This window comes from Sinohyriopsis cumingii, chromosome 18 (genome assembly GCF_028554795.1).
Source record: "Sinohyriopsis cumingii isolate HCF-2022 chromosome 18, ASM2855479v2, whole genome shotgun sequence".
NCBI classification, from domain to species: Eukaryota; Metazoa; Mollusca; class Bivalvia; order Unionida; family Unionidae; genus Sinohyriopsis; species Sinohyriopsis cumingii.
Window position 1 is genome coordinate 36,441,270 of NC_142978.1, and position 17,696 is coordinate 36,458,965.

At 33.9% G+C, this 17,696-nt stretch overlaps 1 protein-coding gene and 1 long non-coding RNA gene across 2 annotated transcripts in view; one reads left to right on the plus strand and one right to left on the minus strand.

The window, feature by feature from the left end:
- On the minus strand, positions 1–12,947 carry LOC149776403 (uncharacterized). Its single transcript, XR_016416038.1, has 3 exons — positions 12,828–12,947; positions 1,966–2,061; positions 1–643 (listed from the first exon to the last, which is right to left on the minus strand). It is a non-coding gene; the product is annotated as an uncharacterized LOC149776403 (long non-coding RNA).
- A 643-nt stretch (positions 12,948–13,590) lies between these two features.
- Positions 13,591–17,696, plus strand: part of LOC149776404 (secretin receptor-like) — an 89,144-nt gene continuing 85,038 nt past the window's right edge. Inside the window, exon 1 of the mRNA XM_089940813.1 lies at positions 13,591–13,729. Coding sequence (XP_089796939.1) covers positions 13,661–13,729 — 69 coding nt within the window. The 5' untranslated portion in view covers positions 13,591–13,660. The remainder of the gene's footprint in view (positions 13,730–17,696) is intronic.

Below are 17,696 nucleotides of genomic sequence, written 5' to 3' on the forward strand. Positions count from 1 at the left end.
TTGTCTTCCATGACTCGTGTCACTCAGATGATGAAAGATTATTGTTAACGAGGAAAACGCTTGAAGAAATTTTAAGTGATATTTGATTTATACTGCGATGCTTGCTAATAAACACCAGTGAAACCAACTGCCCTTGATTCTAATTCAAAATGTAAGCGCCGTTATTGAAAAATAGATAAAATACTTTTTATGAAAAACAAATTAAACGCGACCCGATCTGTATAGATATTGTACTTTTATACGAGACCCATGTGATGGATATGCTAATATATTGACGATATATAATTAACCGTTTTTAGTAAATAAAAGGATGAGTTCATATATTCCGTTATCGGAGATTTGGATATCAATGATCGGTCGTTGATCAAAGAGAAGTATGGCTGCAATGATTAGAAGGTGAGATTGATGACATCGCTCATAAGCTTTAGTTAAATGGCGGAATGCGTCACTCTACGTGACGTTAATCATGCATGGATCTATCGCGACATAGGCCTGATACCTTAGCGAACACAACCCCTAATCAACGAATTATCACTACCTCAGGTAGAACAGATGCCAACTGACACAGATCCCATAATCAATGAATTATCACTACCTCAGGTAGAACAAATGCCAACACTGACTTCATTGAACACACCAGGGCCTGCAACACAGAAACGATATATTAACTAAATATTATAAATGTTGTTTTTACATGTACAACATAGTTACCATATATATATATAGAGAGAGAGAGAGAGAGAGAGACACACACACACACACACACACACACATATATATATATGTGTGTGTGTGTGTGTACAGATATATAGATAGATAGATGCGGTATTTCTTTTCACTTATCAGCATAGTAACATTGTAATATTCATTCTTATTTTCACTTACCAGATTGTGCTAGCAAATACGTGTGCGATGCTAACTTAAGTATAGAACGATGATAGCTTCGGATGTGCTTTTTACAGTGGCTCTTGACTTTTTTACAATATATAAGTATATAAAGGTCTTGTTTAAAGGACTTCTTTACTGTTTACTCCAAGTACATTAACGATTATGAAAATTTAACTGTATTCTACACTTATGTAACACAATGGTCAAGAAAACCAAAACATCTGAATTTCCATTTTTTACGACGAACAATGTCAGTTTGCATAAATTGTCACAATACTTTTTAAAATGTGATTGTTGAAGGAAATGCAAATAGAGTCAATATCAAGGGCGATTGTTTCCATTTATGTTTTCAACATAACATTTGTTGATATTCCAGAAACGTCCAATGATTTGTATCTTTTGGACCACACTAAATAACGATTAATCATATGGTGATATATAAAGAATATCAAATATCTAATAAGAGTTGCTTCATCCAGTTAGAAGAGTTCTTTGAACAGTAGTCTGTATGGTACTTGCAGTTGTAAGTATGTGAAAGCAATCACTACAAACACTAATGGCGTTATCTGAACTACATTCTGTGTTGATGAAAAACAAATGCACGAAGTTTCTTACATCTTTGGAAAACTGCAGTCGTCAGCTGATCTTCGTCCTACCTATGCCATTTGTAATGAGTAGAATATAAAAAGTTATAAGGTTGGAAGCAGGGGTTTCTTGTTCAAGATGAAAAGGATTGTATTTTATACGATGTGACGACAGGAGATTTCTCAAGAATCTTGTCCATCTACAACGTAAGCACAGAAACCCAAGCCGCTCCGGCTGAATAAGCGCTCGGATAGAAATACACTTGTATCTAGAACATTTAAAAATGTGACAATGAACAAATAACACAGAGGGATGGGAGGAACCGGGCAGCCAGTTTGAAACAGAACTAAAACATTATCTCGTGTGAAGGCTCCTATATTGCTCGAGTTTCGTTTTTCCGAAATTCTCCTGGCGTCCTGGACTCTAGGTGAGATTGGCAATACATTGTACAGGATGATATTTTGGCATAATACATAATTAAACATGACTCACACGACATTTCCGTACAGAAACGAGGGAGAAAAAAAAACTTGGCCTCATTTCATCTTCAGGAAGCGCCATGTACATGTATCTCTGTCAGCGGCGTTTCTGTGGAATATTCCAAGATTATGAATGATTCTTAATAATTTGTATCAAACATCTGAATTAAAAACAAATGTCGTGCAAATTACGTCTAAGTTCCAGTCCATAAAATAAGCAGCTGATAAGATTTGGAAGGGAAAAGACTCTTATAAAACTTAAAATATATTATCATCGGATGTTTAGTATGAATTTTTCTCTCAAAACGTGATGGAACACATCTGATCGCATAGTAATCGTCTCATGGATACCACATACGCATACAACTTCCGTTGCACTAAGAAATAAGACAAGGGGGTAAAAATTCAATTCCACTGGAATGTGTTTCTTAAAACAATCGAAGTTAGGTATCAAAATCTTCGTTTATTTCTTACATCCTACTTGAGCTAGACATTGTCTAGATTGTTTAAGCCAAATTAATGCCAGGTAACTACACGAAATTTGCATCCCACAACGAAAAGAAGTGACATGAATCTGATATGATTATTCTAAGTCTTATCTGCGGTGACCATACGAACAAGTTACCAATTTAAAACAATTAGTGATCAAGCAAATGTTGCACATGTCGCAATTCAAACGTACATTCCCTACCTAGCTACCGTCAGGATAATAGTTCTGGTGCTTAAATACTGATTTTTAATATAACAATTATCGCAAAAATCATTTCACATTAAATTTGTGTATGTTTCCTATTTTTGCAACTTTTCTATAAGTTTTTCCTTTTTGCGACAGTTTTCCAGACCCTTAAAATCAGGGAGATTGTAAAATTGAGACGTTTAATACATAAAAAGAATTAAAATAAACTGAAACTCTCGGTTTGATTAACGTAAGGAATATTAAGAAAATGGGTAAAAAAATTAGCATGCATACGGTTTTTTGAAAACATTCCTTTGGTAAAGTTTTTAGATTAACAAAGGAGAGAACAAACAACAAAAAATATAATGACGAGCTGCCTAAGTCGCGCGGAGTTATAACTTTTGTTTTCTCTGTTTTTCTTCCTGTTCTAACTATTGTCGTATTTCTTCAATTTGAGATATAAATCGACTGTGCAGGTTTCTTTTTTGTACTGAAAGCTTCATGGATGTTATTTCAGTGCTTTTTGTACAATTTGTTGCACAGTTTTCAAGTTCCGTAAGGCACATATTCTATCTAAAATCATTAGATAACTTGCAAAGCTAAATATATGAAAGCAGGTCGTTGTAGGACACACGGTACTAATTATACGGAAGAACTGTGAACCAGTCTAAAAATGGGTGATCAAATAATAGAGTATTTACGGGTTTGGTGGTCCATAATTGGTTAATAATGAAAATTAAAATTTAGTAAAAATATCTTTCGAGATCTTATCCTATCTGCAATTTTAAATTTTTTTAGACACAATTCTATTGATGCAATTTTAGTATTTTTACAGGCTTGACTCAGAAGTACTCAATAATGAAAGTAGCACCTGATTCAGTTGGTGCAGAATCAATAACATGTGTTTCATGCACATGTAGATAAACAAAATGCCGCGGCTCATATGGTGTTCTCCACACATAAGCTTGCACCAGGGTTAGATGTGCATGGAGAATTATAGGTCTCATCATCAGCACCCAGGAATTTTAAGTTATTGAATTTTGAATATGAAAGTGTTTTCATATGTTTACTATTGGAGTTGAATTAGTACCGTGAGTCCTATAAGTGACCTATATCATAATAGAAGCTTGTTGTTTCTGTGGTTACCATGTGCATCCAGAGTATCATTTTGGTGGTTTCTGCATATGGCAATCATAATGGAGTCTTTTTTTCAAGGTTTGCATGTGATGTTGGAGAACAAATCTATACAAAACACAGATGGGAATGGTTTTATACACTGGACAGTGGCAGTAGATAGCTCATGCCATGGGAAAAAGAGCATAGTATGGCCTGATGGCAGACTTTCATATGATGGTGCCCACAGATTGACCTATATGGTTAAATACCTTTTAACACATTCAACAATTCCACAAAAGGGGGTGGGGGAGAAATTTTAAATGTAAGCCACTTATGTCACAATCACTTATGTATCACTACTGATCATTTAACTTTTGAGACACATACAGTATATCAAAGCAGAGAACATTGTAAGAAGTAAGGACTGTGCACAAAACTGCACATGCTGCATTGCCTAAACCTGTATATCTGTCTTTTTTCCTATCATAGAATTAAACTCATTGACACCTTTTCTATTTTAAGCATGTTTCTCATATTGGTATATTCAACTTTTTGGCAAACAGTGTTGGAACTTTTCTGCATCCCTTTTGTTGAGGGAGCAGGGGAGACATTTTCACATAAAATACTAGTTTTCAATCCTTCATTCCCAATAGATGTCTGCAAAAGTCCTATCTGTATTGCATTATTTACACAGCAGTTTTTCTACCCCAACCTCTCTACGGCATCTCTTCATACAGTTGAAACGTTCTTGATGTATAACTGCATGGTGAACATATTACTCTCTCCCACCATAAAAGACCTCTTTTCTCTTCATGTACCAAGTCCCATGATAGAAAACCTTTATAGTCAGGGTGTTATAACTGCTGCTCTCGGAACACATTATCCACATCTCAGCATTTCTTCATGTGTGCACTAAGCAGTATGTGTTTTGTTCACCAGATATGTTGTTGTGAATAGATGAAAGCAAGCTTCATGTCAGAAATATGGTTTCATATTTGAAACAAAAACTATTTATAAAGCCAACATTGCTCTGCACTTACTATCAAGTTATAGTAAGGAATCATGAAGCTGTAAATTAGAGCTTGCTACTTGGTTTGCCAAATCAAGGTGTATTCTCTACCCTTTGACTGTAATTGAGTGATTGCAGGGTTTGCTTTGTTTCTCTTTTTTTCTCAATAATTTATGTATTTTATTCAGCTTTATATTAAAAAGTAAGTAATTTAACACTGCTTATAGTGGAAAGTAGCCACAGTAATGATTTATAGACTTTTTCTTAACTTTTTATGATTTTTGGGTAAATGTGGGTATAGATTTATGTATTAGACAACTTTACTATGCAATTCAATTCTATTACTTAAATTTAAGAAGTAGTTTATGCATTGATAAGTTTTATCAGTGTCTGAATATTGCATAGAAACATGGACTTGTCTTGGCATTACAAAGTTTTCCACATATTTCTCTACCTCCAGCTTACTTCTTAGCTTCAGCCGCAGCAGTTTGTACGTGGGCTTTATGTCTCCAACATGGGCTCTGTCTTTTGGGTTGATGCATATTTCCCCCTTTGTTGTGGGGAACATTACCAGGCTTGAAGAAATTACTCTGTCTATTCTTTGCTTACACACCCTTGCCCATAGTTTTATACTAAAAAGTAGCAATCTGTTATTTAATTCTTCAGTATAATAAAGCTTATGGAACTTTTCTTTGGCTTTTATACCTTTTTATTAAGATTTTGGGTTGATGAATCAGATGTGATGATAGTTTAAATAAGTTTGGAGTGTCAGCATCTCTTGATGCTTCATGGGTGTGTGTATTTGTTTTAGTTACAAAAGGGCAATGGCCTCTTATCATTTTGACCTGTCATGTGGCACACTTATTTGTTTTGTTTGATTGATGTGAATAGGGATGCACTTCATCTTATTTCTGTGAGAGTCAGCAAGAAAAGAAATGCAATTTTGAAATTTAAAACATTTAAATCTTGTCTTATAGCCAGTGAGAGATGAAAATACCATGCGTCATGTAATTTGATACCATATGATGTCATACTTACTGATGTCAGCATGCTTGTGTTTGTTTTGTATAGCGTGCATGCCATACAAAGATAACATGAAGATACAAAGGCAGAAAACAATTATTTTAATAACAATAATAAGCTACTAATAAGTACAGAACAACACAGCAACATGTAATGCGGATGCAATTTAGCTATAGACATTGGTATCACATAAAATGCCATTGTACTATTATCCATGCACAAACATGGCCAATTCTTTCTTACAATTATGTTCCAATATCAATAAGTAAAATACAACTTTTTCTAAAAAATTTAAATCTGGTTATAGGACACACGGTACTAATTATACGGAAGAACTGTGAACCAGTCTAAAAATGGGTAAACAAGTAATAGAGTATTTACGGGTTTGGTGGTCCATAATTGGTTAATAATGAAAATTAAAATTTTAGTAAAAAAATATCTTTGACAGCTTATCCTATCTGTAATTTTTTTTAAAAATGTAGACAAAATTCTATTGCAATTTTAGTATTTTTACAGGCTTGACTCAGGAGTACTCAATAATGAAAGTAGCACCTGATTCAGTTGGTGCAGAATCAATAACATGTGTTTCATGCACATGTAGATAAACAAAATGCCGCGGCTCATATGGTGTTCTCCACACATAAGCTTGCACCAAGGTTAGATGTGCATGGAGAATTATAGGTCTCATCATCAGCACCCAGGAATTTTAAGTTATTGAATTTTGAATATGAAAGAGTTTCCATATGTTTACTATTGGAGTTGAATTAGTACCGTGAGTCCCGTAACTCATTTGGTAGAGTGTCAGACTCGTAATCCAGATGTAGCCTGTTTGATACGTACTCAAGCCAATTCGGGCCGATCATTTTAGTGTGTCACTGGGAAAGGCACTTGTCTACCATATCCTCGGGATGATAAAACAAGTAATGCATAAACGTCTTGTTAACACCATCAAAACAAACATATAAGCCAGTAGAGATGTCCAGATAATCGTTCGCCAGAGAACAAAACATCTTTATTTGTATTAACTATTTATCTGTGCACTTTGACCATAGTTCCTGTTAGGCGAAATTGCATTCGAATAATCAAATAATTTAGACAATAGTCATAGACATATAATAACAATAGTCTGGACGGCATCCACAAAATGACAAAGGCTGCAATAAATCAGAGAAAGATATTGTTTGTCTCTTGATTCAAATATGAAGAACCTGAAAAATTAACATTTTCGTTTTAATTATCCTGAAAGTAGCTTTTTTTCGTCAAACAAACTTGGATCCGAATTACACTTCTAAAAGGGATTTCGTTCCAATGTATTACTTATTGTCACGCTCACTAGAGCGTGGCTCTCCTGAGACACGTGGTCGAAACGGAAGCTTCGATGATTTATCTATATAAATGTTACCATATCAACTGAAACCATTTACCAAGGCTCCGTATGTGCATTAATCTTGTTATAAAACTCGTAGGGTAAGACACAAAAACAACATGACATTTACGAGACAATTTTGGCTGAGGAGGATATATTTCAGGCTATGCATGGTCTGGGAACACACAAGCTTTTTATTTTCTTCGCGTATTTCCCCTCACCAACAAATTTAGTCCTAGAGAGTGAATTGATTAAATGTCCCCTTTAATACTAAAATAATTCGTTAAAAGTTGGTAAATAAAGCTTTCAATATATTGTTTCATTGATCGGCCTTTAGATTTAGACAGTGCACTATCATTTGTACAACAGATTTCAATATGCACAACGTGCGTGGATCTTTCTGATTACGGAGAAATATGTGCATGGTCGCTCTGGTATGGCAGTGCCTTCTTTATTCCTAATTCAATTTAATTATTCAATCCAGAGATGCACAAACGGACAGATACTCTACACGGTGTGGTAGTGATTGTGTTTGGTTTCTTTTATTTTTTCATTTTGGTTCATAGTGTACAAGAAACAAGATAAAATCGGCATTCTTCCCAGCATGGATACACATGAATACGACGCGCCTATTTCCTGATTGCTGGTCGTAGATCACTGCCTCTTTTTTCAAATTTAGAAGTTTTAATTGTAATCACACACCTGCCTTCAGATCAACAACATATTCCTTTACCCATGTAGCATCGTAAATCAAACAGTCCATTCAATGTTTAAATAACTCACGCAATTAGCAACATAGGGCATTCATAAATGTTTGCTTTGATGTTCCTAATTTGCGACTGCCTATATCTTTGTCTTCTATTGCACCCTTTCACGCAGTACAATTGTGTTACTGACGTTATCAAGGATAGCCAGCATTCAGTCCACAATTTATTTTGAGCTAATAGATTACATAAGGGACGAGGTTTTTTTTCTTTCCGTTTTATTATCTTTTCTCACGAATCTGTACTTTCTAAGTTTTAAGGAGCAGACGTATGACTGAAATTAGAACGTCAAGGTAATTTGTAATGTATTTATACTCAAGATGTGAGAAACCTTGTTAATGCAAAGGTGAGGTTGCCGTTACGTTTGGACATATTTACTATTATGTAGGCATTATTCACACCATGTAAAGGACATATACCTGGATCAGATAAGTGTTATTTATGCTATGTTATGGAATTATACCAAGAGTTATAGAGGTGTTCTTTTCGCTATGTAATAGAAATATGCCCAGAGTATAGAAGTGTTATTTATGCTAAGATATAGAAATGTAATCATATTTATATAGGTATTATTCATTCCAACTAATGTAGATATATTCATAATGACGTGTAGACAAAATTAATCATCCTAAAATGTACCATGTTACTCAATATCTTAGCAAATATTATCAAACCTATCTTCTATGCCTCTAAATTTTCTGAGCATGTACATTTTTCATTCTATTCACCAATGTATTACATTTCATTTGGATGGGACCGTTTAGCGAAGTTTGCGCGCGTTGTTATTCTAAACTCTGTCATGAATATTTTCTATTAGATGACAAACAAACGAAAATAAAAATACCACCAAAAATGCATATAAGGACACATTCTTTCCAAAGGAAGCCTGGTTCAAATACGTTCGATAAACTTGTTTTCGTTTATATTTTGAGTGTTTAAAATATTCTTTCAAACTTACATTCCGTCATATAATCTTTATCTATCAATCTCTGTATACCCGATATTCTCATGGAACTTAAGATAAAGTACTGTTTGTGAGTCTCTTGAAAAAGTAAACAGGTGTAAACAAAGTATAAGGCCAATACGTATGATAGTGATAACACGTGAAGTCTGTATGGCGTACCTTACCCTAATTCGCGTAATCATGCATGCACAATCCTGACATGTGATAGCTTATCTATGAGCGAGATTTGTTAGGTGAATTACAACATACAGTAAAATAAAACATGTCGGACTTTGTCTTGACACCGGCCGCTTGACCAAACTTCACAGTCGCGTATTGGTAAAGTTATTTCACGTTATTTTATGGTAGTTATTTTCTTGTTCGTCTATAGTCTAAGGACATGTGACGCGAAAAGATGGCACATTTATATCCATATTTATAGGTAGACAGGTAGGCACAAATGAGAGAGAGAGAGAGAGAGAGAGAGAGAGAGAGAGCAAATACACGGTTCCTTCTCAATAAATGATATTGAGCGCTTGAGAGCAGACACATTTGATTCGTTTCCGACAAGGTGCTACGCGGCCTTTTTCTTACCTTATTATCATATAATGGGATTTGAGCAATGTGAATAAATTGAAATAACTTTTAGGTACTAATCGAGGACCATTTAACAACTCTCTTTGATTTCACCAACCAATGTTTATATTCTATATCTTTATTAAGCGCATTTGCAGGTCACCTATTCGCATCTATTGTAAATGTTCTTTTGATATCCTAACATTGACATGTCTTCATCTACACTAAAGAGGTAAGCAAGCAACGATGGTGACTACCCTTTCTAAATTATATGTACCTAAGAATTATATTACTTATATTGATTGTTGCAACCTGTCTAAATACTAACTGGTTATACTGATTACCAGTTCTAATTCGTAGATGAACGTGACAGCGTGTAAGAGTTAATGATCGCTCTTTTCTTTTAATTATGCATACTTATGTCCAGACTTCTATGCCTTTGCAAGTAAACAATATAACAATTATTATTTTTAAGATTATTACAGAAGGTATTTGTTGAAAACAGCGGTCCAAACCTATACATTATAAAACCTTTGAGTCTGAGCTTCAGATTATATGCCAACAAATCCCAAAGGACTTGGCATTTGAATGAACTTTCCGATGGCCAAAAGCTCATTAATTGCAGAACTGGAGACAACAAAAATCTGTCTTTGAGGCTGAAATCGAGTTTCCACAAACAAAAGCAAAGTGTTAAAAATCAACATCACTTATAACTGGTCGAAACAAGATCTGAAGCTGAAATTCAAGGTCTATAGCCGTATTTTCAACACTCAAAACCTTTAGCAAGAAACTCAGGCTTACGCTCAAAGTCTCAAAACAATATATGCTATCTGGAGGTATACCTAAGTAATAAAAATTGTGCATCCTATTATGGGGACCAGAGATGTGAAGGATATGAATACAGGTAATATAAGCAAAACAAATTTCGCATGCTATTATGGGAACATGAGATCTGAATAATCTCAATGGATTATACATACGTAATATAAGTATAATACGTATAGGTAATATAAATTTATAAAGTTTGTATGGGAACCAGAGACAAAGGCTCTGGATTGAAGTATACATGAGTAATACAAACTTATATTGGAAAGAGAAATATGAATAGTCTGAATAAAGATAAGCCTAATATTATTCGACTCAAAGTTACAGAATGACAAATGTTTTGTGATTTTGAGTTTGAGATGCGTTTGCTTGATCAAAACGTTTCGAGTATACGGATACTGGTCTCCATTGGCTATATGTATCTTCTTTTTCTTCATTTACTTCTTCGAAGAGGTATTATTATCGTTGTCATTCGTAAAAAAATTCCTGGACCTAAGTGGTCATCAAATAAGAATTGGCCACTGCTAGCAGATGTTTTTCATGCAAGGGCCAGCTTAAGAGTGTTGGTTATGTTAATACTGAACAATATGGAAATATGTATCGTATAAGTTGTTATCAACCTTATGTATTGTTTATCTTTATATGCATCTTTGCTTAATTTTGTTCAAATCGTGTACAGTACGTTCGGACACATTACGTAAGGAATGTTTAAAATGCCTTTGACGTCAGCCATACTTTACTCAGATCGTGGTAATACGGTACGGTGATATACGGTGTCTAAAATAGTCTGAATTTCTATGCGGGATTATTAACACTCCATATTGGCCAAAACGTGAGCGCCGTATATGGTACATGATACGCTTTGGACAAGTGCCTTGCGATCGTTTGATCTTCCTTCCATGTCTTTAACTATATATATCACACAATAAGTAGGTATCGTGTGTATCTGTGTATAGTTTCATCAAATTTACCTACGGGTGTGACCTCGGTGCGTGACGCACTATCTATTCATAATGCATATCATAATAGTAAAGTTTCATAACAGTATCTCCTGTAGTTCAAAACTGAACAGCCAGGACGAGGGATTAGTTCAGGGGGTGCATTTCCTCTTGTTGTAATCTTAATATTCTTGGTAAAAAGTGTGACTATGATATGCGATAAATTGATATGTGGTTCAAACGAATTAGTCGTTTGAGTTTTGCGCATTACTATGGCAAACAACACACTTTTTTGTCTGAGTACAGTTTCATCCAAAATTCAGGACAACTTCAAAAGTTACGGTCTGGACGACTATATGTTAATGTGCGGACAGACGGACAACGATTAAATACTTCGTTGAAAGGTTAGCCCTTTTGCGCAATACATTTTTTTTTACAAACAATAACACTGATAAAGTATTTAAAATAATGGCGGCAATTAAATTAAATATTTTCGTTTTCTTTTATTTTTCAGGCACGCTATGCGGATTTTGTTTGAAAAACTAGAAGACCGTAAACAAAAATCTTATATATAAAATACCACGTATAAAATTTCGTGGAAAAAAACGAGCTATCGCATGGAATCAACCGTAAATAAAAGGTCATCATGACTATGCTGAAATAAATATAACTTCTCCAACAAACATGGATTATGTTTCATCTAGTGTAAGCCACACGTTTAAAGACGATCGGTATATTCATATATAAAGAGTGCATGGTAATATATAAATTGCTTGTTACTCTCCTGTACATAAGAATTTGGTGTATTGAATGAAAAAATAACTCAGTGGAATAAAACGAAGAGATCTAGACTGGAAGGGCTTTACGAAATGACGATGCAGCCACAAGAACAGCGTTATGTGTGTTCTTGTGCATCGTGAACAGAAATTGTATTTTCTTGTTTATGTCCTTCGTGAGTAACGAGGCAATTATAGACATATGAAGCTTCATTATATTGCTGTGATGTATGTTCTTGTCTCGGAAATTAGTCTAGTATTTAATGAGGAGGTGGAAATGATTTCGTAAATAAGGAATTATTTGTACCAGCTATGATATTCTTAGTTGTTTCAATGTTACACTTTGATCCAAGCGGGGACATTATATGTTTTTCCTCATGCTTTTAGTGTTTGTTTGATATTTGGAGAAAAAAACAGAAATATATAAATAACTATATAAATTTAAAAAAATGAACTCAGTGAGACAAAAAAGCCGCAGTGATGTACGGTGAATACGAATAATTATCCGGATATGCATCTCGGAATTGTCGGCACATATGAAAGGTACAATAATCTGTCTGTATACAGAACAATCCACACTTAATAACGTTACAAAATATGTTTGTATACAAGAGTTCTGGAAAATAAGAAAGCGTCACAAGCTATTATTTGGAACTCTGAAGAGACTCTATCTCTATAAAGTAATGTATTAAGAATAAAATCTGTATCTATAGATAGAAACTCTTTTCTTTTTGAAATTCTAGTGAATATTTCGATTCAATATTGCAAGACAACTCATGCTACTTTAAATCTGTAGGATAAATAAAGAGATGATAATACAGAATACACCCACATTAAGATTTGTAAAGAACTGGTGATTTTACCTTCACTTGTAAACTGCTGCAGACGTTACAATGAAGATAAACAGTAGATCCCTTCGATGCGTTCCATATTCTTGCGAAATAATCGACTTCACTGGAGAATGTTAGTGTTGTGTGTAACACCTTCCTTATACAGAGGCATTGTACAGTCAATAATTCACGATTATTCGTATTCAAATGGAAAAGTGCGCAGGATAAACAAAGAGGTGGTAAACCAGTCGCTACAAGCTAAGATAGTTCTTTATTAGCGGCGTTTGCGATATCGACTGTTATATTTTCCCAGGGACGGCTGAATTACGTTATGGGTAAGGAATTATATCACACCTGAATTCGTCATATTGCGTTACTGGAAGCAGAACTTGTGTTATGTGTCGATGAGATTACGTAACATCACAAGACTGACCATATCTCAAATACAGTGAAATAATTAAGATTGAGCTCACTTCAGAAACCATTATATGGATATTTACTTATCTTTTGGTTTGCATTCAATAAAGTTTGAACGGAATTTACATTAATTTCATCCCGTCTTACATAGTATTTACCGCTTTTCAACTGACTGATGAATTGCATGATGAAACGATAGAACATTCGTGTAAGATGTATATTCTACTAGTGACTAACATAAGAGTGAACGAAGGAAAGAAAGGAAATAATATAAAATACAGTCACAATTTCAAAAGTGGTTTGAAGTGCTTTCCACTTTATCACAGCTGAGTGGATTATTAAACATGTCGGTTCTGTGCTATAAAACACAAGAACAAACAATGAAGACGTAAACACGGAGAATTCAATAACAGTGTTGACACGACTTCTACCAAGAAATCTGCGTAAACATGTGTTATTCTGACAGGATATTACTTATAACGACGATTATCTTGTGGCAGGACACTAGGGCTGATGATGTAAGTATATTTTGTATTCTTCCTTACAATTAAAGAGTAAACACGCTTACTGTCAATAACGTTATGATAATTAGCGAAAGATATTCTTTGTAATATAAGAAAAACCTTACTAAAGTTTTAACCACTTATTTCATATTCCTATATCGACTGAACTTTGTTTTGTCATGGCCTGAATTCAATTCGAAGTATAATGCCGCCATTTTATTTCACAATCTGTAGGCGTTTAAACCTCTTTCCTTAATAATATTTCTCTTTGCTACAACCGTAAACGTCTTGCTAGTGACACAATTATATATGCGTCTATACAATGGGATATTTTTATATAAAATGTATTTCTTAATGCAAGCTCGTCAATACTAAATTTTAAATGGGTATGAAAACTGAAGTACGTATGCTTTGCAATGATTCAATGTTTATATTAATTAAATAAACTGAGAGCAAATCACCGTTAATAGTTTGAACCAGTCCCAACTATTTCATTCATAACTAAAGAATACACCGCATAAATATGGGGGAATTCATTCTTTTCAGTAAAGCTTCATATTGTTTACGAAGAATTTAAAATGTTTAAAGAATTTCTTTACCTAGATCAATAATTATCGAAGTTAGATTTTGCCACAAAATAATCGGATCAGAAAAAATGATGACAAGTATTTTGCATTTCTGAGAAGGCTTGGTCTGCATATTATAACGACGCTGAATTTAAGCCTCATTACACCAGCTTAATGAACTACATAGCAGATTTCAGATGATGACACAATCTAGTTTTTGGTCTCTCTATTTCTAAACAGAATATGATCTAACCACCCAACGATGCTTTTAGTACGCGACTGTGATGCAATGACACTTTTCAAGCACTTAACTTTCACAAAGGATCGCCTTCCTTCCGGTGCTGAGGGGTGTGTGTTTGTATGTTATATAGAGGTTGTGTTGCTGGAACAACGATCTTCGCCTCCCACTCTCTCTCTCTCTCTCTCTCCATACAAACATACATACATACATATATATACATGTTTGGATCGAAAGAAAATGGCATGATAGAGTTTAACAAAGTATTATTCAATAGAACTACTTGCCTTGACTTAAACGCTGTGTTGCTTTAAGTCTAAACTTATCCATGATATGAATATACATAACGATGGACTATTTTTCAACTATTTTAAGACGATTTCATCCAGCTACATCATCATGGTAAGATTTGGTTTTATGGGCAAAACTAACAAACTTATTCAATTTATTTCGTAGTTTTTCCTGTAAAAAATGATCGTGATTAGGTGTGTTTTAAAGGCAAAGATATGCTCTACACATGAAAAAAGGAGCTGAGGTACCTGGCTAGTAAGACTTGATTGAAATGGTTTACGTTGGAATCCTACCATCATATCCATCCCGTTCAGTTACAATATCTTGAAGCTGGGTAGCCACATTGCTCCAAGTTACCTTGGCACCAAATGACCTTGTGTTATTATGCTTTGCCGTGCTATGAAACACCAAACCAAAACAAATTAAAAAGCCAAACCTATTGTAATGCAGGAGCTTTATTTTCCTACTTACTGCCATTTGTATCGCATCCACAGTATCTGAACACTGAAACTGTAATTATGCATATCCCTCTTCATGTATCACACTGTAATTATTGATATTTCTCTCCATGTGTCACACTGTAATTATTGATATCCCTCTCCATGTGTCACACTGTAATTATTGATATCCCTCTTCATGTATCATACTGTATTCATGCAAATCCCTCTTCATGTATCACACTGTAATTATTGATATCCCTCTTCATGTAACAAACTATAAGTATTCATATCCATCTTCATGTATCAAACTGTAATTATACATATCCCTTTTCATGTATCAAGCAGTAATTATACATACCCCTTTTCATGTATCAAGCAGTAATTTTTACATATCCCTCTTCGTGTAACAAACTGTAAGTATTCGTATACTGTAATTATATATATATCTTTTCATGTATCAAGCTGTAATTTTACATATCCCTCTTCACATATTAATCTGTAATTTTACATATCCCTCTTCACATATTAATCTGTAATTTTACATATCCCTCTTCACATATTAAACTGTAATTTTACATATCCCTCTTCACATATTAATCTGTAATTTTACATATCCCTCTTCACATATTAAACTGTAATTTTACATATCCCTCTTCACATATTAAACTGTAATTTTACATATCCCTCTTCACATATTAATCTGTAATTTTAGATATCCCTCTTCACATATTTATCTGTAATTTTACATATCCCTCTTCACATATTAATCTGTAATTTTACATATCCCTCTTCACATATTTATCTGTAATTTTACATATCCGTCTTCACATATTTATCTGTAATTTTACATATCCCTCTTCACATATTAATCTGTAATTTTACATATCCCTCTTCACACATTAAACTGTAATTTTACATATCTCTCTTCACATATTAATCTGTAATTTTACATACTCTTCTTCGTGTAACAATCTGTATTTTACATACTCTTCTTCATGTAACAATCTGTACTTATTCGTATTCCACTTCACGTGCCAGATTGTAATTATTGATATCCCTCTTCATGTATCAAGCAGTAATTTATACACATACCTCTTCACATATCAAACTGTAATTTTACATATCCCTCTTCATGTAACAAACTGCAAGTATTCGTATCCTCTTCATGTATCAAGCTGTAATTATACGTATCCTTCTTCATGTAACAAACTGTAATTTTACATATCCCTCTTCATGTAACAAACTGTAAGTATTCGTATCCTCTTCATGTATCAAGCTGTAATTATACATATCCCTCTTCATGTAACAAACTGTATTTTACATACTCTTTTTCATGTAACAATCTGTAATTATTTGCATTCCTCTTCACGTACCAAATTGTAATTATTGATATCCCTCTTCATGTATCAAGCAGTAATTATACACATTCCTCTTCAAGTATCAAATTGTAATTTTACATATCCTTCTTCACGTAACAGATTGTATTTTTTTACATATCCATCTTCATGTAACAAACTGTAATTATACTTATCCATCTTCATGTATCAAAACAAATTTGGGTAGATAAAATACTGTGTCCCCTTTGCAATAGACGTCTTGATCAAAAGTAATACTTTTGGAGTCGAGTTGGGTGAGGGCATGGGTATGTTTCATTTAACATAAGTATGCCATTTTTGTTTCCGTTTCTTCAGAAGATTCTGGCAGCAAGTTATATTTGCAACTGCATTATTTGCACATCAGAATATATGGCATTAGGTAATGCTTGAATTATTTGTTATAAAAAAAACAAGTACATTAATTTTCTCCTATTTATTCTTTATCTTGCCAGTCGTCAAGCGAGATTACACATTTCCGATATTCATGCTAACATTATTTATTAATTGCGAACATAAAGATAATCAGTGAGTAGGATATAATTAATGACTAATATTTAAAATCTTAACACGAGCAAACCATTATGAACATTCTCACCATTGACTTGAACACAGAAACACGCATTACAGTGTCAGTTTCCATATTTCACTACATACCGCAACGTTTTACATGTAGGGTCGTAGTGAATTTAATTACACTCAAGAAGACTTTATCCGGCCTCCGTTTAACAAACCTTCGAGTTTAGACGACTGCATATAATGAAATGATTATTTCCTTATTTAAAACTACAAGTTTAAGCCATGGTTTCACGTTACGATACTACCGCTATTTTTTAAATATATTTTTGACGCTACTAGCTGGAATTGAAAATGCCATCCGTCCATTAATCCGACACGTTTTTCCTCTGTCTAGCTGTCGTATAGATGGAGTTGCATGAGTTATGTCTTGTGATCAAGACATAAATAAAGCAGCTCATATTTTGAGAAAAATACAAAAGTTCATGGAAATGAGATTTTAATTGAATTATACTAAAACTGAAGCAATGCTTTTTTCTTTAAAAGCCAACTTTACTT